This window comes from Salvelinus namaycush, chromosome 6 (genome assembly GCF_016432855.1).
Source record: "Salvelinus namaycush isolate Seneca chromosome 6, SaNama_1.0, whole genome shotgun sequence".
NCBI lineage: Eukaryota > Metazoa > Chordata > Actinopteri > Salmoniformes > Salmonidae > Salvelinus > Salvelinus namaycush.
The window spans coordinates 19,338,542-19,364,208 of record NC_052312.1 but is presented as its reverse complement, the minus strand read 5'-3'; the positions used below and the strand labels follow the sequence as shown (position 1 = coordinate 19,364,208).

Sequence of the window (25,667 nt, the reverse complement as noted above, 5' to 3'; positions counted from 1 at the left end):
GTACCACGTTCATCTGTACAAACAATAGTACGCAAGTATAAACACCATGGGACCACGCAGCCGTCATGCCGCTCAGGAAGGAGACGCGTTCTGTCTCCCAGAGATGAATGTACTTTGGTGCGAAAAGTGCAAATCAATCCCAAAACAGCAAATTACCTTGTGAAGATGCTGGAGGAAACAGTTACAAAAGTATCTATATCCACAGTAAAACAGTCCTATATTGGCATAACCTGTAAGGCCGATCAGCAAGGAAGAAGCCACTGCTCCAAAACCGCCATAAAAAAGCCAGACTACGGTTTGCAACTGCACATGGGGACAAAGATTGTGCTTTTTGGAGAAATGTACTCTGGTCTGATAAAACAAAAATAGAACTGTTTGGCCATAATGACCATCGTTATGTTTGGAGGAAAAATGGGGAGGCTTGCAAGCCAAAGAACACCATCCCAACCGTGAAGCACGGCAGTAGCAGCATCATGTTGTGGGGGTGCTTTGCTGCAGGAGAGACTGGTGCACTTCACAAAATAGATGGCATCATGAGGTAGGACAATTATGTGGATATATTGAGGCAACATCTCAAGACATCAGTCAGGAAGTTAAAGCTTGGTCGCAAATGGGTCTTCCAAATGGACAATGACCCCAAGCATACTTCCAAAGTTGTGGCAAAATGGTTTAAGGACGACAAAGTCAAGGTACTGGAGTGGCCATCACAAAGCCCTGACCTAAATCCTATAGAAAATTTGTGGGCAGAATTGAAAAAGCGTGTGTGAGCAAGGAGGCCTACAAACCTGACTCAGTTACACCAGCTCTGTCAGGAGGAATGGGCCAAAATTCACCCAACTTATTGTGGGAAGCTTGTGGAAGGCTACCCAAAACGTTTGACCCAAGTTAAACAATTTAAAGGCAATGCTACCAAATACTAATTGAGTGTATGTAAACTTCTGACCCACTGGGAATATGATGAAAGAAATAAAAGCTGAAATAAATCATTCTCTCTACTATTATTCTGACATTTCACATTCTTAAAATAAAGTGGTGATCCTAACTGACCTAAGACAGGGAATTTTTACTTGGATTAAATGTCAGGAATTGTGATAAACTGAGTTTAAATGCATTTGGCTAAGGTGTATGTAAACTTCCGACTTCAACTGTATATGTAGTTTCAGGCGTTTCTTTTACACCTGCTACGTTAAAATTACATGATCACTATTAGTAGTGTTTTCCACATTCATATTCTCCTGAAACGCATACCAAAACTACATTCACACAGAAAGAGGACATGAGCAAAGATGCAATGGAAAAGAAGAGACATTAGTTTCTTGGTTTCAGTATTAACCACATCCATATTGAGAGGATGATGTCATTGTGTGTGGAAAAACCAAAGCACAGTAACATACTGTAGAGCAGACGTTGTGATGTCGCCACTCGCTGACAATGCCTTAGTAATTGCCCCTCAGGGATTGATACAGTTGAATAGAATTTAACAGTAGTCTGTTTCTACAGGACAGGGTCAGGTTTCTGTCCATGCTTCTATGATGATTGCAGCGTTTGCTTTGGGCTCTGTTAAGGAACAATGACTTTCACCGCAAACGCATTGGTTTTCCTGGACGCAGCATTACCGCTGCAACAGTAGCTTACAGTATGACTCACACTGACACAGACCGAATGGGTGGATAAGTACCTCTGATCATTAATTAATTCTCTCCCTGATGTCATCAACACTTAAAAATCAGTTTCTCACCAATCATTACCAACCTATAACAATATTCAATATCTTTTAGACAGATGTCTTAAGTCAGCAATTAAGTCCTATTACTTATTTTAAGAAAAACGTTTTAAGAAAAATCTTAGTTATTTCAGGCTACACTTTTGTCACATTTGAGACATCTCAAAGTAAGTTGAGTTTCATGCTTTTTGCTTCACTGCTTTTATCAGTGACATCCTGTTGACATTCTGTACAGTATCTAACACTATCTCCTATCGCCATAGAGGCAACAAGATAATATTTTCCATACAAATGTCTTATCAAACATTCCATACAAGTTAAGGCCCCCTACAGAAAGTCAATGGGAGACATCACAAAGTGGTAGGGAAACCTCAGGTGAGCAAGTATATAAGGGAAGGACCAGTCTTACGTCACTGAGCTCCTCACACACACTCACTGAGCTCCTCACACACACTCACTGAGCTCCTCACACACACTCACTGAGCTACACACACACACACTCACTGAGCTACACACACACACTCACTGAGCTACACACACACACTCACTGAGCTACACACACACACTCACTGAGCTACACACACACACTCACTGAGCTACACACACACACACACACACACACACACACACACACACACACACACACACACACACACACACACACACACACACACACACACACACACACACACACACACACACAGAGAGAGAGAGAGCACATACACACACAGCACATACACAGCACATACACACTCACCGCTGTGGCAGCGCGTCCCCATCCAGCCCGTGGGACACTCACACTGATAGGGCGCCACACACCTCCCACCGTTCAGACACGGCAGGATGCAGATCGCTGTGATTTGATTGGACAAACAGAAACAGAAAGTCATCATCATTTGTCCTTCACCTCACTGACTAGGCCTATGGGGTCGTTCACCACAGGCAAGCTGTGTCAAAAGAGCAGCCTTCTCTCTGGCTACGTCCAAAATGGCACCCTATTCCTTATATAGTGTACTACCCTACTGAATAGAAATATAAACGCAACATGTAAAGTGTTGGTCATATGTTTCATGAGCTGAAATAAAGATCCCAGAAATGTTCCATATACACAAAAAGCTTTTTATTATTTTTATGCACAAATTTGTTTACATTCCTGTTAGTGTGCATTTCTCATTTCCCAAGATAATCCATCCACTTTACAAGTGTGGCATATCAAGAAGCTGATTAAACAGCATGACCATTACACAGGTGCACCTTGTGCTGGGACAATAAAAGGCTACTCTAAAATGTGCAGTTCTGTCACACAACACAATGCCACAGATGTCTCAAGTTTTGAGGAAGCGTGCAATTGGCATGTTGACTACAGGAATGTCCACCAAAGCTGTTGGTAGGGAATGGAATGTTAATTTCTCTACCATAATTCATCTTCAACATCGTTTTAGAGAATTTGGCAGTACGTCCAACCGGCCTCACAACCGCAGACCACGTGTAATAACGCCAGCCCAGAACCTCCACATCTTGCTTCTTCACCTGCGGGATTGTATAAGACCAGCCACCTGGACAGCTGATGTCGGTTTGCACAACTGAAGAATTTCTGCACAAACTGTCAGAAACCGTCTCAGGGGAAGCTCATCTGTGTGCTCGTCGTCCTCACCAGGGTCTTGACTTGACTGCAGTTCAGCATCGTAACCAACTTCAGTGGGCAAATGCTTACATTTGATGGCCACTGTCATGCTGGAGAAGTATGCTCTTTACGGATGAATCCCAGTTTCAGCTGTACCGGGCAGATGGCAGACCATGTATATGGCGTCGTGTAGGCGAGCGGTTTGCTGATGTCAACGTTGTGAACAGAGTGCCCCATGGTGGCGGTGGGGTTATGGTATTGGCAGGCATAAGCTACAGATATCGAAGACAATTGCATTTTATCGATGGCAATTTTAATGCACAGAGATACCTTGACGAGATTCTGAGGCTTATTGTCGTGTCATTCATCCAACGCTGTTAAGATAATGGGCATAATGCCAAACCCGAGATGGCGCTAGTGGGGCACATATCTAGGATATATAAACAGGTGCATTATGAGTGTCTGATTAGGATGTCATGACCTGTAACAAGCAACCCGTCAGGATGCTCTCGATGGTGCAGCTGTAAAACCTTTTGAGGATCTGAGGACCCATGCCAAATATTTTCAGTCTCCTGAGGGGGTATAGGTTTTGTCGTGCCCTCTTCACAACTGTCTTGGTGTGTTTGGACCATGTTAGTTTGTTGGTGATGTGGACGCCAAGGAACTTGAAGCTCTCAACCTGCTCCACTACAGCCCCGTCTATGAGAATGGGGGTGTGCTCGGTCCTCCTTTTCCTGTAGTCCACAATCATCTCCTTTGTCTTGATCACGTTGAGGGAGAGGTTGTTGTCCTTGCACCACATGGTCAGGCTGTCTCATTGTTGTCGGTGATCAGGCCTACCACTGTTAGACCTGATCACCGTGTCATCAGTAAACTTAATGATGGTGTTGGAGTCGTGCCTGGCTGTGCAGTCATGAGTGAACAGGGAGTACAGGAGGGGACTGAGCACGCACCCCTGAGGGGCCCCCGTGTTGAGGATCAGAGTGGCAGATGTGTTGTTGCCTACCCTTACCACCTGGGGGGCGGTCCGTCAGGAAGTCCAGGATCCAGTTGCAGAGGGAGGTGTTTAGTCCCAGGGTCCTTAGCTTAGTGTGCTTGGACCAATGAGACTGTATATGCTCTACAGGCTGAGGTTGAAGATGTGAACCATGCTACTGATCAAAACATCTCCCCGTGGACACGGGATGCTATCAAAGCTCATTCAGCAGAGGACAAGACTTCTCGAATGCTTCAGTCTTTTAGCCGAAGAGGCTGGCCGGACACAAGAAAGAGTACGCCCATCCTGGTGAGGAGCTACTGGACAAACAGAGACGAACTCACAATGCAGGAAGAGGTCGTCTACAAAGGCGACAGGGTGGTAGTACCAGAAACTCTACTCCCGATGATTATCTCTAGTATCCGTGCGGGACACATTCAGGGGTCAAAGCCAGTCCCAGGAAAGCCAGAGACTCAGTATTCTGGCCCAACATGACCCAAGAAATGAAACATTTTGTGGCTGTGTGCAGCATATGTAATGCTAATCTACCTAAGCAGCAAAAGGAAACGCTGCACCCACATGACGTACCAACAGGTCCTTGGTCTAAAGTGGGAATGGATCTGTTCACAGTCAAGAACGTTCCTTTTCTGATTGTAGTGGACTACTATTCAGATTTTTGAGAGGTGGAGAAAGTGATTGACACAACAGCCGCTTGCATCATTGACTGTTGTAAGCATCAGTTTAGCAGATATGGCATACCTGACAGTGGTGTAGTTACGGATAATGGGCCCCAGTTTACGTGTCAAGACTTTTCTTTGTTTGCAAAAGCATGGGAGTTCCATCATGTGACCTCCTCACCCTACCACAGTCAGAGTAATGGTAAAGCGGAGTCAGCAGTGAAAATAGCAAAGACTCTCATCACAAAGGCTATGCAGGAAGGCACAGATGTGTGGCAAGCCATTTTGGCGTGAAGAAATACTCCCACAGAGGGCTTCGGCAGCAGTCCTGTACAGCGCTTCATGTCTAGACCCACTCGCTCTCTGTTGCCAACAACTCCCAAGCTCCTCGCACCAAAGGTCATTAGGGATGTTCAGGCACACAAACGTGCACGTCAGGACAAGTCAAAACATTACTATGACCAGCATGCAAAAAAATCTGCCTGTAATAAAACAAGGCCAAGCTGTCAGAGTGCTCCTGTCACCTCACGCCAGGGATGCCACATGGAGTCTTGGCACATGCATAGGGCACGTCAGCGCAAGGTCATATGACGTGGAAGTAAAGGGCCGAAAGTACGGAAGGAACCGGAAGGACATACGCCTTGTTCAGGAGAGCATAGGGCACAGGAGGGCCACATGGGTAGACTGGAAATATCCTCTGGATGGTGGGCAGTTATCTCTGCCGACCGTGCCTCTACAATTTCAGGAGGCTGTGGAAGAGGGAGGAGAGGCCATGAGGCTCCCAGAGGTGCCAGGAGAGGACCCGAGGATACCAGATGTACCCAACATCCCGGAGGTGCCCAACGTCCCAGAGGTGCCCAATATTCCACCAGTGCGACACAGTAGGACAAGGGCTAACATAAGAATGCCCCTGCGGTACGGGGACTATGTCCCTTAAGAGATGGACAATGAATTTTTGTATCTTATAAAATTACAAGTTAAAAAAGGTGTTGATAATGTAAATAGGTATTTTCACTGTGGTATTAGAATGGTATGAAGTGCTCGAGCTAATTATATATGAAAAGGAAGATGTTAAGATAATGGGCATAATGCCAACCCAAAGATGGCGCTAGTTTTTTAAATATATTTTTTATTTGACCTTTATTTGACTAGGCAAGTCCGTATTTTCAACGATGGCCGAGGAACAGTGGGTTAACTGTTTGTTCAGGACGACAGATTTTTACCTTCTCAGCTCGGGGATTTGATCTTGCAACCTTTCGGTTACTAGTCCAACGCTCTAACCACTAGGCTACCTGCCGCTAGTTGTCACGTTCCTGACCTGTTTTCTCTTGTTTTTGTATGTGTTTAGTTGGTCAGGGCGTGAGTTTGGGTGGGCATTCTATGTATTGTGTTTCTATGTTGGGTTTAATGTGTTGCCTGATATGGTTCTCAATTAGAGGCAGGTGTTTGACGTTTCCTCTGATTGAGAACCATATTAAGGTAGGCTGTTCTCACTGTTTGTGTGTGGGTGATTGTCTTCCGTGTCTGTATGTATGTTCGTACCACACGGGACTGTAGCGTTTGTTTGTAGTCTGTACCTGTTCGTGCGTTCTTCGTGTATTTGTAAGTTCTCATGTTTTAGGTCAGTCTACGTCGTTTATTTGTTTTGTAGTTTAAGAGTTTTCGTGTTTCGTCGTTCTGTTAATAAATATTCATTATGTCTTCATCACCCGCTGCGCCTTGGTCCGCTCATTCACCACAAGACGACCGTTACACTAGTGGGGCACCTATCTAGGAGTTTTGAGTACCAGTCAAAAGTTTGGGAACACCTACTCATTCCAGGGTTTTTCTTTATTTTGACTATTTTCTACATCGTAGAATAATAGTGAAGACATCAAAACTAGGAAATAACACATATGGAATCATGCAGTAACCAAAAAAGTGTTAAACAAATTAAATATATTTTATATTTGAGATTCTTCAAAGTTCTTCGACCCTTTGCCTTGATGACAGCTTTGCACACGCTTGGCACTTTTCATCAGAACCCAATCAGGGAGTACTCTATATACTGTGAATAGGGTGCCATTTCGGACTCAACCCCTCTCACTCGGGGAAAACAATGCACAAAAAGGATGTGAAAAGATTTCACACAGATGGGGATTGGGAATCTCTTTAACTCTGTAAAGTTAATCTAGTCAAAGAGAGTGAATTTCCCAGAGTCAGTGAAACAGTGTAGGCCTTCTCATGGCTGCAGTGTGGATCCACTTTCTCTAACACAGACTCTTTGGTTGTGATGAGAGTAGGGAGTGAGATCCAAATACCTTTGTTTCAATTTTCATCTCTTTTTCTTAATTTGCTACCTCTCTCTCTCTCTCACACACTCGCTCACTCTAGTTCTTTCTCTCTCCCTCTATTATTACAATATTATGTTATTCATGTATTACAATATTATATTCCAGTATTATTATATTATTATATTATTATTACAATATTATATTATTACAGTATATTACAATATTATATTATTACAGTATGTTACAATATTACCCTATTACAGTATTATTACAATATTACAGAACAGAGAAAAAATATATAATAATTTGCTACAATTTTGGGAAAAATGATTGCGTGATTATAAAACAATCAAAAGCAAGTGCCATTATTCCATGGGAGTCCTATGGAAGTTTTTTAAATGCCCAGGAGTTGAATATTGTTACATCTAGAGACAAAAAAGCTGAACAGAAAAACACATTTGCAGGAGGGTGGAATTACATTGAATTGAAGTTATAATAATATTGATTAGAGAATAGAGTGCAGTGCATCATGATAGATTTGAGATTGGTATAGTGAGAAATCTAATAAGCCACTATCACTCTTACTTTGTCACGTTCGTCTGTCACGATCGTCAAAGGGAGAGAGAGAGGACCAAGGCGCAGCGCGTGAAAAATACATCTTCTTTTTATTATAAGAAGGAAAACGAAACAAAACAACAAACAGACGACCGTGAAGCTATATAAATGCAGATAGTGCTGACACAAACTCTACACATAGACAAAGACAATTACCCACAAAAACCTAGTGCCTATGGCTGCCTTAAATATGGCTCCCAATCAGAGACAATTAATGACATCTGTCTCTGATTGAGAACCCTTCAGGCAACCATAAACACAGCTAGACTTCTATACTAAACATAAACCCAACTACTCTAATAAACCCCCTAACCTTACAACCACCCTAGACACTACAAAAACACATACATTCACCATGTCACACCCTGACCTAACTAAAATAATAATGAAAACAAAGATAACTAAGGCCAGGGTGTGACATAACCCCCCCCCTTAAGGTGCGAACTCCGGGCGCACCAGCATAAAGTCTAGGGGAGGGTCTGGGTGGCCGTCTGTCCACGGTGGCGGCTCTGGTACTGGTACTGGTCGTGGTCCCCACCCCACCATAGTCACTACCCGCTTTCGTAGCCTCCTCCAACTGACCACCCGCCAACTTAACCCCACTGGATTAAGGGGCAGCACCGGACTAAGGGGCAGCACCGGACTAAGGAACAGCACCAGGATAAGGGGCAGCACCAGGATAAGGGGCAGCACCAGGATAAGGGGCAGCACCAGGATAAGGGGCAGCACCAGGATAAGGGGCAGCTCCGGACTGAGGGACGGCAGCTCCGGACTGAGGGACGGCAGCTCCGGACTGAGGAACGGATCCTGGCTGGATGACGGCTCTGGCGGATCCTGGCTGGACGGCTCTGGCGGATCCTGGCTGGACGGCTCATGGCTGGCTGACGGATCTGGCTGCTCATGGCTGGCTGACGGATCTGGCTGCTCATGGCTGGCTGACGGATCTGGCTGCTCATGGCTGGCTGACGGATCTGGCTGCTCATGGCTGGCTGACGGATCTGGCTGCTCATGGCTGGCTGACGGATCTGGCTGCTCATGGCTGGCTGACGGATCTGGCTGCTCATGGCTGGCTGACGGCTCTGGCAGATCCTGTCTGGTTGGCGGCTCTGGCAGATCCTGTCTGGTTGGCGGCTCTGGCAGATCCTGTCTGGTTGGCGGCTCTGGCAGATCCTGTCTGGTTGGCGGCTCTGGCAGATCCTGACTGACGAATGGCTCTAGCGGCTCCTGACTGACTAACGGCTCTGACGGCTCGGGACAGACGGGCGGCTCTAATGGCTCGGGACAGACGGATGGCTCAGACGGCACTGGGCAGACGGATGGCTCAGATGGCGCTGGGGAGACGGATGGCTCAGATGGCACTGGGCAGACGGATGGCTCTGGCCGGATGAGGCGCACTGTAGGCCTGGTGCGTGGTGCCGGAACTGGAGGCACCGGGCTAAGGACACGCACCTTCAGGCTAGTGCGGGGAGAAGGAACAGGGCATACTGGACCCTGGGAGCGCACATTAGGCCTAGTGCGTGGTGCCGGAACTGGTGGTACCGGACTGGGGACACGCATCTCAGGGCTAGTGCGGGGAGCAGCAACAGGACGCACAGGACTCTGGGGACACACAGGAGGCTTGGTGCGTGGTTTAGGCACTGGTGGTAAAGGGCTGGAGACACGCACCATAGGGCTAGTGCGTGGAGGAGGCACTGGTGGTACTGGACTGGGGCGGGGAGGTGGCGCCGGAAATACCGGACCGTGCAGGCGTACTGGTTCCCTTGAACACCGAGCCTGCCCAACCTTACCTGGTTGAATGCTCCCCGTAGCCCGACCAGTGCGGGGAGGTGGAATAACCCGCACCGGGCTATGTAGGCGAACCGGGGACACCATGCGTAAGGCTGGTGCCATGTATACCGGCCCGAGGAGACGCACTGGAGACCAGACGCGTTGAGCCGGCATCATGGCACCTGGCTCAATGCCCAATCTAGCCCTACCAGTGCGGGGAGGTGGAATAACCCGCACCGGGCTATGAACACGTACAGGAGACACCGTGCGCTCTATTGCGTAACACGGTGTCCGCCCGTACTCCCGCTCTCCACGGTTAGCCTGGGAAGTGGGCGCAGGTCTCCTACCTGCCCTCGGCCCACTACCTCTTAGCCCCCCCCCAAGAAATTTTTGGGTAGTACTCGCGGGCTTCCAGCCTTGCCTCCGTGCTGCCTCCTCATATCGCCTCCTCTCGGCTTTCGCTGCCTCCAGCTCTTCACGAGGGAGGCGATATTCTCCCGGTTGTGCCCAAGGTCCCTTACCATCTAATATCTCCTCCCATGTCCATGAATCCTTGATGCCTTGATCCTGTTGCCGCTTGTCACGCTGCTTGATCCGGGTTTGGTGGGTAATTCTGTCACGATCGTCAAAGGGAGAGAGAGAGGACCAAGGCGCAGCGTGTGAAAAATACATCTTCTTTTTATTATAAGAAGGAAAAACGAAACAAAACAACAAACAGACGACCGTGAAGCTATAAATACAGAATGTGCTGACACAAACACTACACATAGACAATTACCCACAAAACAGCTAAAGCCTATGGTTGCCTTAAATATGGCTCCCAATCAGAGACAACAATAACCAGCTGTCTCTAATTGAGACCCAATTCAGGCAACCATAGACTTTCCTAGACACCTACACTGAACACTAAACCATCTACTCTACTAAACCCCCTAAACCATTCAACACCCTAGACCACAGGTGTCAAACTCATTCCACGGAGGGCCGAGTGTCTTCGGGTTTTCGCTCCTCCCTTGTACTTGATTGATGAATTAACATCACTAATTAGTTAGGAACTCCCCACACCTGGTTGTCTAGGGCTTTATTGAAAGGAAAAACCAAAAACCTGCAGACACTAGGCCCTCCGTGGAATGAGTTTGACACCCCTGCCCTAGACAATACAAAAACACACAAACTTCCCCATGTCACACCCTGACCTAACTAAAATAATAAAGAAAACAAAGATAACTAAGGCCAGGGTGTGACATCGTCACACCCTGACCTAACCAAAATAATAAAGAAAACAAAGATAACTAAGGTCAGGGCGTGACATACTTTGAGAGACTGCCAAACACATTATGTGCATTTCCTAGGCACATTTTCAATTACAGGAAATCACATGACATTATTTCCCCAAAACAATTGATGGAAGTGCATGCTGAGTCATAATGGAAGCAGAGAGCTGAGTAAGTCTGAAAGATTCACAATACCCAGTGTGTCTATTTTTGTGTAGATACACAACTAGTCTGCCCATCCATCCAAAATAAATGTGATTGATTGATAGATCGATTTATAATACTTACGTTCCTCACACAGTCTGCCCATCCATCCCTCAGGACAGGAACAGGTGTTGGGTCTCTGACACACCCCTCCGTTCAGGCACTGTAACCAACACACCGCTGGAGAGGAAAGGACACACACGCCTTATTAAAGCCAAAATACCGACACATCCTCCAAACAGTCCCCATCTCACAAGTGTATAGATCAGGGGTGGGCAACTCCAGTCCTCGAGGGCCGGATTGGTGTCACAGTTTTTCCCCAGCTCCAGCTAACACACCTGACTCCAATAATCACCTAATCATGATCTTCAGTTTAGAATGCAATTTGATTAAATCAGCTGTGTTTGCAAAGGATGTAGAAAAAGTGTGACACCAATCACGCCCTGGAGGACTGGATTTGCCCACCCCCGGTATAGACCATAGAGAAAGCATTCAGTTAAAATAGCTAATCTTGTTTAATAGAAATGAGAACATTTTACTGGTAGCCATGCTGTGATTGGGCCTTGACCATGCGACTTCATGCACTTGGATAAAGATAGCATTCATAAAGACAGCATTCCTTTATAGAAACGATTCAATTCATAACTGATGGTGCCTTAGACACAGGCATCACTGGACAACCCTGCTATCTAGTATGTCAAAATAAAGTGAGTGGAGTGGTGAATGTGCTCAGTACAAGTGACTGGAGAAGCGGAGGGGAGGGCACGCAAGCTGTCAGGAGTAGAGGGTGCCCTCCTTTTAGGACGCAGCGGTAAGGGTGCAGTCTCTCTACCTCTGCAGGCGGGAGGGGGGGTCCAGGTCCCGTTCTCCAGACACACACTTCTGCTGTGGCCCTCCATGGCGTACCCTCCGAAACACGAGTACACCGCCACGTCCCCGAACTGGAACACCGCCCCCCGCACCACCCCGTGGGCCACGTGGAGAGGGGGGCCGCAGGAGACCCCTGTGCCGAAACGGACGGACAGCCCCTCTGGTTACTTACAACTCATTTGGGCCACATATTATGTACATGTTATCACATGCCTTTAAACTAATTTGGGCCACTGTGCTTGAAATAATGGACCAACATTGCTTCATATTTTCCCTTCGATAGAACCACCTGGCTATAAAGATCACGTTGAAGGGAAAGTGTGAATGCCATGCAAAGATGTGTCAAATGATGTGCTTGTGACTCTACAGTCTGCGTTCCTTGTAAGAAAACCCTGAAAACAAACCAATGAGAATCAGTTAGTGTTGGAGCCGACAGGGGAGTCCTCAACAACCAAGAGCCAGGCAGACATGCAAATACATCGACATCCACACGCCGCACCATACCAAACAGCATTGTACTGTAAACCAACAGTATCACCAACAAACATGCAAGTTAGAGAGAATTAAAACACAATGGAAACCATAGCAGCTAGAAGCCCATAAGGAGTTACAAACATGCTATGAAGGCAGTAGATCTACTTAATGTGTAACCCATTCATCCAGCCTAACACGTTGCCCACAGAGACAGAGGAGAGGAGGTGATGGGAAAAGTACAACAGAAAATAGTATGGATCCATGCTCAATGGATAGCATAGGACAAAGAATGTGTGGTGGATCTTTAATGTCGATTAATAGTTTTTGATGGATTTCTAAAACTGCTATGTTATGAATCGATTCACTTCTGGATAGTAAGAAGAGTTTTAGAAAAAACAGTGGACTTGATTCAGTATCATGACCCAAATTATCCCAGAGAGAGACCAGTATATCACCTAAGCCACTGCACAGATGCCTCTTAGTACAAGTACAGACCGATCCCCACCCTTCATTGGAGAAACACAAGCTTGGAAGCAAACACAGCAACAGTGTCAGCGATTTCCCCCCTGTGAATCATGTTTTCATCATCTTTGCTAGTTTACACTTTTCTAACCACTGTGTTGTGGGTTCAGAACGACGTGGGATTCATTGCGCAAGCAGATAAAACGGTCTCCCGGGTGGCGCAGTGGTCTAGGGCACTGCATCGCAGTGCTAGCTGCGCCACCAGAGTCTCTGGGTTCACGCCCAGGCTCTGTCGCAGCCGGCCGCAACCGGGAGGTCCGTGGGGCGACGCACAATTGGCATAGCGTCGTCCGGGTTAGGGGTTAGGGAGGGATTGGCCGGTAGGGATATCCTTGTCTCAGTATGTAAAAAATGTAATAAAATGTATGCACTCTACTGTAAGTCGCTCTGGATAAGAGCGTCTGCTAAATGACTAAAAAAAAAAAAAAAAAAAAAAAACATGCCTGTGTGGTTTTAACATGTTATGTTTATGGGTCAAGGCATGTAGAGGTAGGTTTAATAACCACTCGTGTGAGAATACAATGTGTTTCTCTTGATATCTGACTGTCTTATTGTCTGTTGGGAACGTGGAGTGATAACAGGAGTCTAAGAAAGAACTGGATCTCTTTTCAGGTCATTATTGTAAAAGAGAACGTGTTCTCAATGACTTACAGTTGAAGTCGGAAGTGTACATACACTTAGGTTGGAGTCATTAAAACTAATTTTTCAACCACTACACAAATTGCTTGTTAACAGAAGTTTACATACACTAAGTTGACTGTGCCTTTAAACAGCTTGGAAAATTCCAGAAAATGATGTCATGGCTTTAGAAGCTTCTGATAGGCTAATTGACATAATGTGAGTCAATTGGAGGTATACCTGTGGATGTATTTCAAGGCCTACCTTCAAACTCAGTGCCTCTTTGCTTGACATCATGAGAAAATCAAAAGAAATCAGCCAATACCTCAGAAAAAAAAATCTGATTCATCCTTGGGAGCAATTTCCAAACGCCTGAAGGTACCATGTTCATCTGTACAAACAATAGTACACAAGTATGAACACCATGGGACCACGCAGCCGCCATACCGCTCAGCAAGGAGACGCGTTCTGTTTCCTAGAGATGAACGTACTTTGGTGCGAAAAGTGCAAATCAATCCCAGAACAACAGCAAAGGACCTTGTGAAGGTGCTGGAGGAAACAGTTACAAAAGTATCTATATCCACAGTAAAACAAGTCCTATATCGACATAACCTGAAAGGCCACTCAGCAAGGAAGAAGCCACTGCTCCAAAACCGCCATAAAAAAGCCAGCCTACGGTTTGCAACTGCACATGGAGACAAAGATCGTACTTTTTGGAGAAATGTTCTCTGGTCTGATGAAACAAAAATAGAATTGTTTGGCCATAATGACCATCGTTATGTTTGGAGGAAAAAGGGGGAGGATTGCAAGCCGAAGAACTCCAACCGTGAAGCACGGGGGCGGCAGCATCATGTTGTGAGGGTGCTTTGCTGCAGGAGGGACTGGTGTACTTCACAAAATAGATGGCATCATGTGGAAGGAAAATTATGTGGATATATTGAAGCAACATCTCAAGACATCAGTCAGGAAGTTAAAGCTTGGTCGCAAAATGGGTCTTCCAAATGGACAATGACCCCAAGCACACTTCCAAAGTTGTGGCAAAATGGTTTAAGAACAACAAAGTCAAGGTATTGGAGTGGCCATCACAAAGCCCTGACCTCAATCCTATAGAAAATTTGTGGGCAGAACTGAAAAAGCGTGTGCGAGCAAGGAGGCCTACTATCCTGACTCAGTTACACCAGCTCTGTCAGGAGGAATGGGCCAAAATTCACCCAACTTATTGTGGGAAGCTTGTGGAAGGCTACCCGAAACGTTTGACATAAGTTAAACAATTTAAAGGCAATGCTACCAAATACTAATTGAGTGTATGTAAACTTCTGACCCACTGGTAATATGATGAAAGAAATAAAACCTGAAATAAATAATTCTCTCTACTATTATTCTGACATCTCACATTCTTAAAATAAAGTGGTGACCCTAACTGACCTAAGACAGGGAATTTTTACTAGGATTAAATGTCAGGAATTGTGAAAAACTAAGTTTAAATGTATTTGGCTAAGGTGTATGTAAACTTCCGACTTCAACTGTACCTGGTTAAATAAAGGGAAAACAGTATATTGGAGTGGGCTCCCACCCGGTTAAAGGGGAACCACTGAAAAACGATATTTTAGTATTTTCTTCCGCATTAGTCCACTGTTGATACAGTCCCAAAAGGTTTTGCATGTCAGCAGTCAAGTTTTCAAGAGTTTGGACTTTTAAAGTATCACCGGCCACATCATTATGATGATGCAAAATGCAACAAAATCAATAGGATGACTCATACTCAACAGTCTTCATCTCAGTAAATCATATCTAATCTGTCAGAGCTACCTTCTGGAACATGAATGTTCCACCTCGGCTGCGTCTGAAATTCACTTCATAGTGCACTACTGTTAAAACAAGAGCCCATAGGGCTCGGGTCAAAAGTAGTATGCTATATAGGGAACAGAGTGCCATTTGGGACACAGACTAGAGAACACACTTGATGGCTGTACTGTTTTTACGGCTGTTCTTCTTTTTAATAAACCAATAACCTTAAAGTGTACCAGGGGAAGGGATGGTGAGAGAACGAAAGAGAAATTATGATTCAATCCCTCTATGTTGACCTAGAACGGTACATTATCTTGAAATCCTCGTCTCGTTCCAATGTCAATATCCCGGTTGGGACGTGATAATAAAAGACTAATATGTGAGGGGTTGGTGTAGTTGACCTACCAGTCATATCTTACATTGCTGACCAGACACTCTCGGAGTAGTGCACTATGTTGTCATGATGTGGTAGGTTTTGGTGTTAAGGCTTTCATTCTAGCCCTGCACTAACATACCTGATTCGACTAAACCCTTGTTTCCCGTAGTCTTTATCTAACCATGTCAATTAAGGTAATTGAGAACACATTCTCTTTTACAATAACGACCTGATGTTAGTACTGGGCTGGAACAAAACCCTGCTCCCCAAGTGGATATCCAGGACCAGAACCAGGATTAAAGAACAGTAGTTTAAAGTGTATCTACTCACTCTCACAGACAGTGCTGACTGGGGTCCATGTCTGGTCTGTCCTACAGGTGATGGTGGCGGTGCCCTTGGCCTGGTGACCCTTGGGACAGGCGAACGGTAACGACTGGCCCACGTAGAACAGCTGTTTAGAGGTGTTCACACCCCCACCGCTCACCTTCCATCCCGGGGGAGGGGGACACGGCTTGGCTGCATGGGGAGACACAGAGTATAGTAGTATTGGATTACACTATAGACAGGTTTGACAAGTGTCTATGTGGGTAAACTATTTGTGAGAAGAATACCAGTTGGAGACAACTCATGCTTAGGCATAGAGTATAATGGTGGATTACAGACAGGTTCGGCATAAGCCCAGGTGCTACATGTCATAACAAGGTGTGTAAATGTTTGTGAGACCATGCAAGCTGTGTGCTCAGTGCTCTTAATGGTATTATTTTCAGGTCGTTAGCTACTGACAAAGTCGGTTTTGAAACAGCATGTGAAAGAGTGGTGATGTTGCAAAGTATTCCAATCGACTGTACCGGCCCTCCCCTCCCTCTGTGGTCTGTGTAAACTGAAGAATGTGAGGTGTAGAAATACAACTGGTATTTCTGGTTGGTTTCAACAGTCAGCGTGTAAATGGGAAACAATTATACAACGGGCTGTGTCTAATCCTGAATGCTGATTGGTTAAAACCGTTTTCCAGCCAGTGTCTATTCCACAAGTTACCCACCGGCTAAATCTATGATGTTAAAATGCCCATTTACTCTGTTCCAGATTGTAAACAAATAGAAAGAACAGAACCTGAGATAAATTAATAAGATAAAACCAGCAGCATGGATTGGCTCCTTTATTTTGTCTATGAATAGGGCCAGGAGGTGTCCCTGACCATGTGACTTGTCCCAGAAAAACTCCTGTAACACATTCATGTTAGCTGTGATGTTGTAGTGATGTTGGTTTGTCTCAAAGTCTTACGTTGACAGAAGGGGAAGGTGGAGCTCCATGTCCCGTCTCCCATGCACACCACCAGAGTGTCCCCCTTTAGGGCGTAGCCTTTATCACACTGAAACGCAACAGCACGCCCGGTGGTCAGGTTCTCTTCCTGCACCCTGCCATTCAACAGCTCCTTGGGGATGTCACAACCCTGGCCAACTGAGAGGAGAGGGAGAAAGAGAGGTAGAGGGAGGGAAAGAGAGAGAGGGAGAGATATTAAGAACAAATTGATTATGATTTTTTCTATTGTCTATTTCAAATGCTCGAGTAGATTACCAGTTGCCTGTCTTAAATGCCTTCGAGGACAATATGATAAACCTGGAATAACGCGCCATCCATACCTTTACATGTTGGTGCAGGCAGGCTCCATGTTCCATTGGCCAGACAGGTGAGGTTCTGTGGGCCAACCAGATGTAAGCCAGAGTTGCACACATAGCTGACGTTGCCCTGGTACGCTTCGTCTGATGTCTGTACCTCTGCATTCTCCACAGAGGGAGGTGGGCCACATGATACAGCTGAGGACACAGAACATTTGGATGTGGATAACAGTAATCATTTCTGCTAAATTGGTGCATTTAAATGTTCAATCACGCACATTCTTACAGTATGGAAATTGACACGAAGGAACAATTCCATTCTATATCGAAACTCACATACATGTGCGTGCACACACACACACACTTACTGACACACGTAGGCTGAGCCCCACTCCATGTTCTGTCTCCTTGACAGGTCTGTACAGAGTCTCCCTGTAATAGAGTGAGTTGCTGTATTACAGACACTGTGTATCTATACAAAAATAGACACACTGGGAATTGTGAATCTATCTGCTAACACAGACTCACAAAAGCTCTCTCTGCTTCCATTAAATACATTTTTTAAATAAAAATATGACTCAGCATGCACTTTCATTAATAGTTTAGGGGAAATTATGTCATGTGATTTCCAGTAATAGGTCATGTTTCATGGTTCCACCTGTCACCAGAGGGCGGCAGAGACGTCCTAGAGACAATAACGACACTCAGGCGTGTCTTATTTACTCATTATGATTTCACTGTTAAAAAAGGTGTGTTTTCTGTTGTCCTTTGCTGAAGCTTTGAATTGTGTGCCATGTGCGCTTGTCGCCTGAGTGAGTATTCGAGACACAGTGTTTGTTGTTTTCCCAGTGTTACTGCGATTCTTCCGTTACCGTTTCTCAGTAAAGTATTATGTTTATCCTTAACCACTGATTCCTTGTCTGGTCTCTTCTCTGCACCTGGGTCCAACCTCAACATGTCACAAAATGTGCCTAGGCAATACACATAATGTGTTTGGCAGTCTCTCAGGTTTCACCCAAAGTAAGTGATAGTGACATTTATTAGATTTTTCACTATAGCAATCTCAAATCTACCATGATGCATTGCACTCTATTCTCTATCAAAATATAATCATAATTCATATTATTATAACTTTGATTCAATGTAATTCCACCCTCAACTCCAGAGGATTTAAAAACTCCAATAGGCCTATTTCCTGTCGACTCATGGCTCGTATTATAATCATACAATCATTTTAGACAAAATTGAAGCAAAATATTCTGTGTTTTGTAATTATACTCTATAATATTGTAATAAAACTGCAATAATATAATATCATGGTGGTATAATATTGTGCCAGACATTACCTTCATCTCAAACCCAGGCAGGCAGGTGTACAAGACAATGTCTCCGTAGCTGTAACTGTCCCCCTCAGTGATGCCATGTGGAAGAAGAGGAGGTTTCTCACAAACCACCAGACCACAGGAGACAGAGGACAGGCCTGGAGACCAGGTACCACCTAGCTACAGTACAACATAAAGAAATAGTCATGAAATTAATTCATATTCAGTAAACATTTAGCTAACATTTAGCTAAATCACATGAAATGAATGATGTGAATAACCCAGTAGTCAAAATAAAAGGTGATAAAATCGACCAGAGGTAAAGTTCTGACTAGGTTCTGTCTGTTATTTTTCAGCGTTCTGATGATGGCCTTTTGGACCAAAACATCAACGCAATTGATGGAGAAAAAAAATTTCACCACTATTTTTTTGTTGACACAGTAGCAGTCTCACTTGGCACTCTGCCAGGCCTGGTCCCTGCAGGATGAACCCCGTTGGGCAGGAGAAGGTGACTACCCCCCCAACCGGGGTGAGGTCCTCCCCTGTGACCATGACGTGGGTGGGGAAGTTGGCAGGGAGCAGGCACGGAGCGGGGCGGCACCTGATGCTTTGTTTAGACCAGGTGCCCTCAGACTGACAGCTCAGAGAGTCTGACTGGCTGGACAGCTCATACCCCTCATCACACCTAGCGAGAGGGGGGTGAGAGGGATATTAAATACCATACTATCTACTTGAATAGTGGTACTTCTCTAACACAAAGATTGGACAAATAAGATACAGAAGTTCATATTCACCTGTATTGTATCTGGCTCCCAAAAGTGAATATCTCTCCCACCACCTGAGCATGGGGTACAGGAGTTGGAACTCCACAAGAGACGGGCTCACAGCTGATCCTCACCTCCCCCCACCTGCCCTCCCTACCACAGGTAACATGGGGGTAGGACCCCTTCATCTGGTAACCTGGTCTGCACCTGTAGGTGACTGTGTCAGCTGCAGTGGCGCCGCCGCCCTGCTGGACAGCGTGCGGTATTGTGGGCGGAGCGGCCACGCACCTCCCCCGGCCACACACAGGAACACCTGGGCTCCACAACCCGCCCTTCTCACACGTTGCCGCTGATGGCCCCAGGATCTTGTAGCCCTCATCACAGTGGAAGGAGACCCGGTCACCGCAGGCGTGGTCGCGCCCCAGCACCACCCCGTATTTTAACATTGGAGGGGTGCAGAGGCAGGGGAGGCACTCTGGTACCGTCCCAACCCAGTGGCCCTGGGCAGAACAGCGGAGGACGGGGTCTCCGATGACCTCGTACCCGTCGAAACACACGTACTCTACGACATCATCGTAGTTGAAGCTGGAGCCGTTGAGGAACCCGTGGCTGATATCCTGCGGCGGGTCACAGGCAATGATGTCACAGCGAGGGGCAGGGCCTTCCCCCCAGAGTCCATCCCCGCGACACAACCGTGTGGGGTTGCCGCCGCTGAGGCTGTACCCCTCCTCGCACTTGTACCACACCTCATGACCGTAGCCAAAGTCCGAGCCCAACACTTGACCATTTTGGATGGATGTTGGTCTGCCACAGTTTGCTGGGCGGCATTCAGGTGACCCTTGACTCCATGTACCATCGGCCTGACACACACTAACAGAGGGGCCTTGTAGGAGCAATCCAGCCCTACAGCTCAGCTCAACCTGTTTGCTAAACGTATATTCCTTCCCCTTCACAGTGACATCACTAGGGACGACTGGAGAGCCACATAAGATAGGCTCACACCACGGCTTCTCACCATCCCACCTAGCGTCTGCCTGACAGGTCCTGGTGTCGCCGCCCATCAGGTTGAACCCGGAATTACACTCGTAGTGCAACACCCCCAGATACAGGAAGGAATCCACGTGGTTCGAGCCGTTATCAATGTTGCCCGGGTCATCGCAGCTTATAGGTCGGCAGACAGGCGGTACATCGCTCCACTGTCGGCCCGCCACACACTGTCTGACTGACTCCCCCTCTAACTCGTAGCCCTGCTCACAGCTGTACTTCACCAGGCTGCCCAGGGTTGTGTCTGTGATGTTCACAGAGCCGTGGTCCGGGCTTGGCGGCTCCTCACACTCTGCAGGGACACACATCGGAGCCGTCCCATTCCATCCACCATCCTCCAGGCACACCAAGGCCGTAGGGGCTGTAAGTTCGTAGCCCTTGTGGCAACGGTACACTATCACAGTCCCATGCAGGAAGCGCATATCCATGAGTGAAAATGCAACTGTAGCACCACCTATAGGCTTGGATGTTATAGCTGCGTCCCTGTCGGCTAGCTCTGCGTTCGGATCCAAGAGTCTCAAATAGTCGCCGAAGTCGATATGAGGGGGCAGGCCGCAGTCGGAGGGAACACAGACTGGGACAGAACTAGACCAACCGAACTCCTCGCAGGTTAGGTGGTTCTGGCCAACCAATTGGAAGCCGGGGAAACAGCTGTAGAAGATGGTGACGCCGAATTTATGGTCGAGTCCCTCCACGAAGCCATTGTCTATGGGGTTGGGCGGGGCGCAGTAGATCTGGACACACACAGGTGTTTCTTGATCCCACTGCCCGTTCGCCAGACACTTCAACGTCTCAGGGCCTTGGAGACGGTAACCACGCTGACAGGTGTAGGTGACAGCGTGGCTGAACTGCAGTTTGGTATACGCCATCTTCCCGTTGGGTATCTCTTTGGGGACGGAGCACTCGATTGGTCGACAAGAAGGCACGCCTCCAATCCATAACCCACTTTCACCACAGAGTACTGTAGCGTTGCCTACTAAAGTGTAACCAGGTTTACAGCTGTAGAGGGCCGTGCTGAGATACATCAGTCCCTGAACGTCCACTATACCGTTAGCTATCTCTACAGGTTGGGGACACTCTACTGGTATACACTCTGGGACAGGGCTGCTCCAGTGTCCATCTGCCTGGCAGGTCACAGACCCCTCCTTCCTCAGAGTAAACCCGTCCATGCAGGAGTAGCTCACCACCGAGCTGAAATAGGACAGGGCCGACAACGGTGCTGACGATGGGTCGCCGAAGGCCACCTCGGGCGGCGGGCCGCAGAACACCTGCTTGCAGACGGGGAAGGTGTCATTCCACTCCTGGGCGGGGGTGCAGTGGAGGGTCCGGGCACCGTGGAGAACATACCCGTCCTCGCAGGACAGTTCCACAGTTCCGGAGTCAGAGTCTTGACTATGTAGAACCAGGTGGTTCTCCTCTAGGGGCGGCTCTGGACACTGGACCGGGGAGCAGTGCGGACGCCTCGATTTGTCCCACTTGCCATACTTCAGACACGTCCACACGGCGTCACCAGCCATCTCGTAGCCCTCGTCGCAGACGTATTTGACCTTGCGGCCCACCTCAAAGACAGAGCCTTGGTATTGGCCGTGCAGGATGCTGGGCGGGGGGTCGCAGGTCAGGAGGTGGCAGACGGGCGAGTCGCCGTTAGACCACTGGCGGTTGGCCTGGCATAGTCGCACCGGACGGCCCGTCAGCCGGTAGCCGGCGTTGCATGCGTATGTCACCTTGCTGTTGAAGAAGAAACGGCCTTTGTTCTGTAGGGTGAAACACAGAAGAAGATGGTTTATTGTACAGAGAGGACACTGTGTTTTGACTGAGATTACGCAAGATCTCTTGCCAGAATAAATGAGAAGGATCTTTCTCTATGATCGAATTAGATGGCCAAGCACAGGAACGAGTGGAAACAAAGTGGAAACTCTGAAATTGAACTTTTAGTTGTTTTTACTAAATTAATGAATTTACAAAATGCATAATGTTTTGTTTGTAATGATTACAGTTAATGTTTCTCCACACCTTTCTAGATTGAGCCTTGACATGAATTTGAGAGGAGGAACAACGTACCTGGATGAATCCATTTTTGAGTGGCGGCGGGAAGGGGCAAGAGACAGGCTGACAGACAGGTAGGACCCCTCCCCACTCTCCATTGGCCTTACATGTCCTCCTCTTCTCCCCTCGGATCAGGAAACCCTTATCACAACTGTACGCCACCATTGCTCCAAAACTATAGTTGGTTCCACTCACATACCCCCTCTCGATGCCAGACGGTTTGGAGCACCGCACCGGCACGCAACCCACATCATACGGCGAGGGCATCCATTCCCCTCCAATCATGCATTTCAGCGTGGCGGTTGTGTTGAGGACGAAACCCTCTTCACATTTGTAGCTGACCTCTGTGTTGCTGGCATACTTGGGCTTATTGGTGGAGTCCAAGATGGCGTGGGGCAGGTCAGTCGGGCGCTGGCAGAAATTGGCGATGCAGTGAGGGGCCTCCTGGCCTTCGGGGGGTGCCCACACTCCCTGGGCGTTGCAGACCACCTTGAAATCAAATCAAATCAAACTTTATTTAACTGCATTTAGAATTGCAACACACTTCATTTTTTTTAACAACAAAATGAACGAGATCCAAACAAATGAAAGGGCAATAAAAGAGACAAATAACCTTAGAATTGTTGCCAGCGGTGTAGCCGTCTGTGCAGAAGTAGTTGGCCATGTCGCCAAAGAGCTGGTGGCCGGCATGGGCAATGGAGTGGTCTATGGAAGGGGGAGGACCACAGGATCGGGGGACACACTGAGCGGAGGTAGGAGTCCATTGGCCAGTTGACAGGCACTCTCTGGTCTCTGGTCCAATCAGAGTGTATCTGTGGAGACAGAGACAATCAAATGTGGATCAGGACAAGAAGCAATAAATCCAACAATATAATTAAAAGTAAAGATACAAAATCGTATAGCACTACTACTTGTACAACTACATACTGTAACAACTAGAACTGGCTCGAATTGCTGGCGCGTAGAGCCTGGTAACACTGTGCAACAAAGTGGGACTTGAAAAGGGTGTGGTTAAAATCGAGTCGGGAGAGGGAGCGAGCATGCCACCATTTTTTGGGAAGCCCAATTGATTCTGAGTTCGGGCATATAAAGTTTATATGTGAAAACAATTTCTAAGATGCGTACTTTCAAATTTTCCAAACTCACTACCTCAGATTACTTGCCCTGCTCACGCTTTGAAGTCCACAATGTTCGAGGGAGGGTTATGCTAATAGCCTGAGAGATCAGCCAATTAAAATCAGCAGTTGTTTCGTCCGCTCCTGCCATAGACTTCCAGTCAAGTCCCGCTCTGAGGCGCTGTGAAACCAGATGGTTCAACAGAGAGAGAGCCGGCTGGTGGACGAGATTACTTGAACTGTGACTTTAATGGTGACCACTGCTAACACTGAGGTAGTCTTGTTCAGCCATGTCTTACAACACTTGAGAAGCCCAAATGCCTGGAATACAAGGCCTTCATTAAGTTAACATAGTAACTTGTATCCTAATGAAATATGGTTGACTGTACATTATTTACCCTTCTTTGCAGACGTAGTGCACCTTGTTGCCCAGGGCGTGGTCGTCCCCGATGGTCGCGGCGTCTCGGAGGGCAGGAGGGTCTCCACAGTGGATGCTGGCACACAAAGGGGCGGGGCTGCTCCACTCTCCTGACGCCTCACACACCACCTCCTCAGAGCCCTGCAGTCTTAACACATGCACACATTTTACACACAATATGTCTATACTCACACACACACACAATCTGTAACACACACAACACTTTCAAGCGGTATGCGCAGCAACACTAGTCAGTTGCTTTCTATCACATATTTACTAGCTACCACTTTCAAACTCACTACATCGAGGGAGGAACTTCAATCTATAGAATGTCTTATTCTTTTCAATGGATAAGGATCTTATTTTTTTATGACACCTTCATGAACCTTTATAAGACCCATAATACCAGGTACTGCTGATCTAGGATCAGTTTCACCTTTTATATTATGATGAATAAGATTATGTGGACAGTTGGAGACCTGATCCTAGATCAGCCCTCCCACTCGGAGACGCTATGTGGATATAAGACCAGAAATGATAACCCAGGACAGACTTCGTCCTTACCTGTATCCCTCTGCACAGGTGTAGAGCACTGTGGACAGGTACGTTTTCCCGTTGAGGGTGACATCTGAATTGTCTACGTGTGGAGGGTCCCCACAGGTGACTCGTTGACAGGCAGGGGGCGCTCTGCTCCACTTCCGACTGGCCTGACACCGCATATCATAGGTGTCACCTGGGACGAACCCCGTAACACAGCTGAAGTGGACCAGAGGGACATAAATACATTCATAATGGGAGAATACAGGAGACATGGCAATGTCAATAGAGGTTTATTTCAGCAACTATCTATCGGCCTAATGCTCATGGAAATGCATTTGGTTGTTGATATCTTTACAGTAAGTAACACATACAGTATCTTAATGGGAAAGAGAAAATAGAGAACAGAATATATGAATGCAGCATTATCTCAATGCAACAGCACATTCATATTGTTGTTACATCTTAAATGGTCTCCTTTGTCAGTATGACACTTGTTGTAAATGGCTGACGGTGGTACCTGAAAGTCACCTTGCTTCCAAACGTGAAGTTGGTCCCCATCATCACAGCGTTCTCTGGGACAGAGGGCCGCCCACAGGAGAGGGCTGGGGAACAAGACAAGACCGCGGGGGCTGATCAGTTCTAGTAATGGTCAATTTACAAAAATTAACTTATTTTATGAAAGTTCTTAGGTAAATAATGTTTCATCATGTTATGTTGTTCTATAGTATAATGTCCTATTATGTTATGAAACTTTGAACCGAAACTTCAGTTCACCTGCCAGTATCCTCATATTTCATTGTGGTCTAAGAAAAGGTTGATTACTTTTTGACAAACAACTTATATATAGTATGTCATATTTCCCACCTGTTGGAATCAGAGGACACACAGGTACAGTATAACATCCTGGTACTGAAATCCTGGTTCTCTGTATAACATCCATGGTGTGACCAGGCAGGCCAGACCAGACCAGACTTGTCCTATACCGATCTGGTTCCCCTGGCTTTCATAAGACTATGTGGCC

The 25,667-nt window shown here is 46.7% G+C and overlaps 1 protein-coding gene across 1 annotated transcript in view; it reads right to left on the bottom strand.

Annotated features, from left to right (window-relative positions):
• The window catches only part of svep1 (sushi, von Willebrand factor type A, EGF and pentraxin domain containing 1), a 131,634-nt gene that overhangs the window by 3,019 nt on the left and 102,948 nt on the right, over positions 1-25,667 (bottom strand). Inside the window, exons 34-48 of the mRNA XM_038995253.1 lie at positions 25,164-25,248; positions 24,671-24,862; positions 24,087-24,254; positions 23,187-23,385; positions 22,589-23,062; positions 19,514-22,281; positions 19,173-19,404; positions 18,744-18,899; positions 17,766-17,829; positions 17,422-17,595; positions 17,063-17,239; positions 16,112-16,297; positions 11,966-12,136; positions 11,218-11,313; positions 2,481-2,576 (exon numbers count right to left, since the gene is read on the bottom strand). Coding sequence (XP_038851181.1) covers positions 2,481-2,576; positions 11,218-11,313; positions 11,966-12,136; positions 16,112-16,297; positions 17,063-17,239; positions 17,422-17,595; positions 17,766-17,829; positions 18,744-18,899; positions 19,173-19,404; positions 19,514-22,281; positions 22,589-23,062; positions 23,187-23,385; positions 24,087-24,254; positions 24,671-24,862; positions 25,164-25,248 — 5,238 coding nt within the window. The remainder of the gene's footprint in view (positions 1-2,480; positions 2,577-11,217; positions 11,314-11,965; positions 12,137-16,111; positions 16,298-17,062; positions 17,240-17,421; positions 17,596-17,765; positions 17,830-18,743; positions 18,900-19,172; positions 19,405-19,513; positions 22,282-22,588; positions 23,063-23,186; positions 23,386-24,086; positions 24,255-24,670; positions 24,863-25,163; positions 25,249-25,667) is intronic.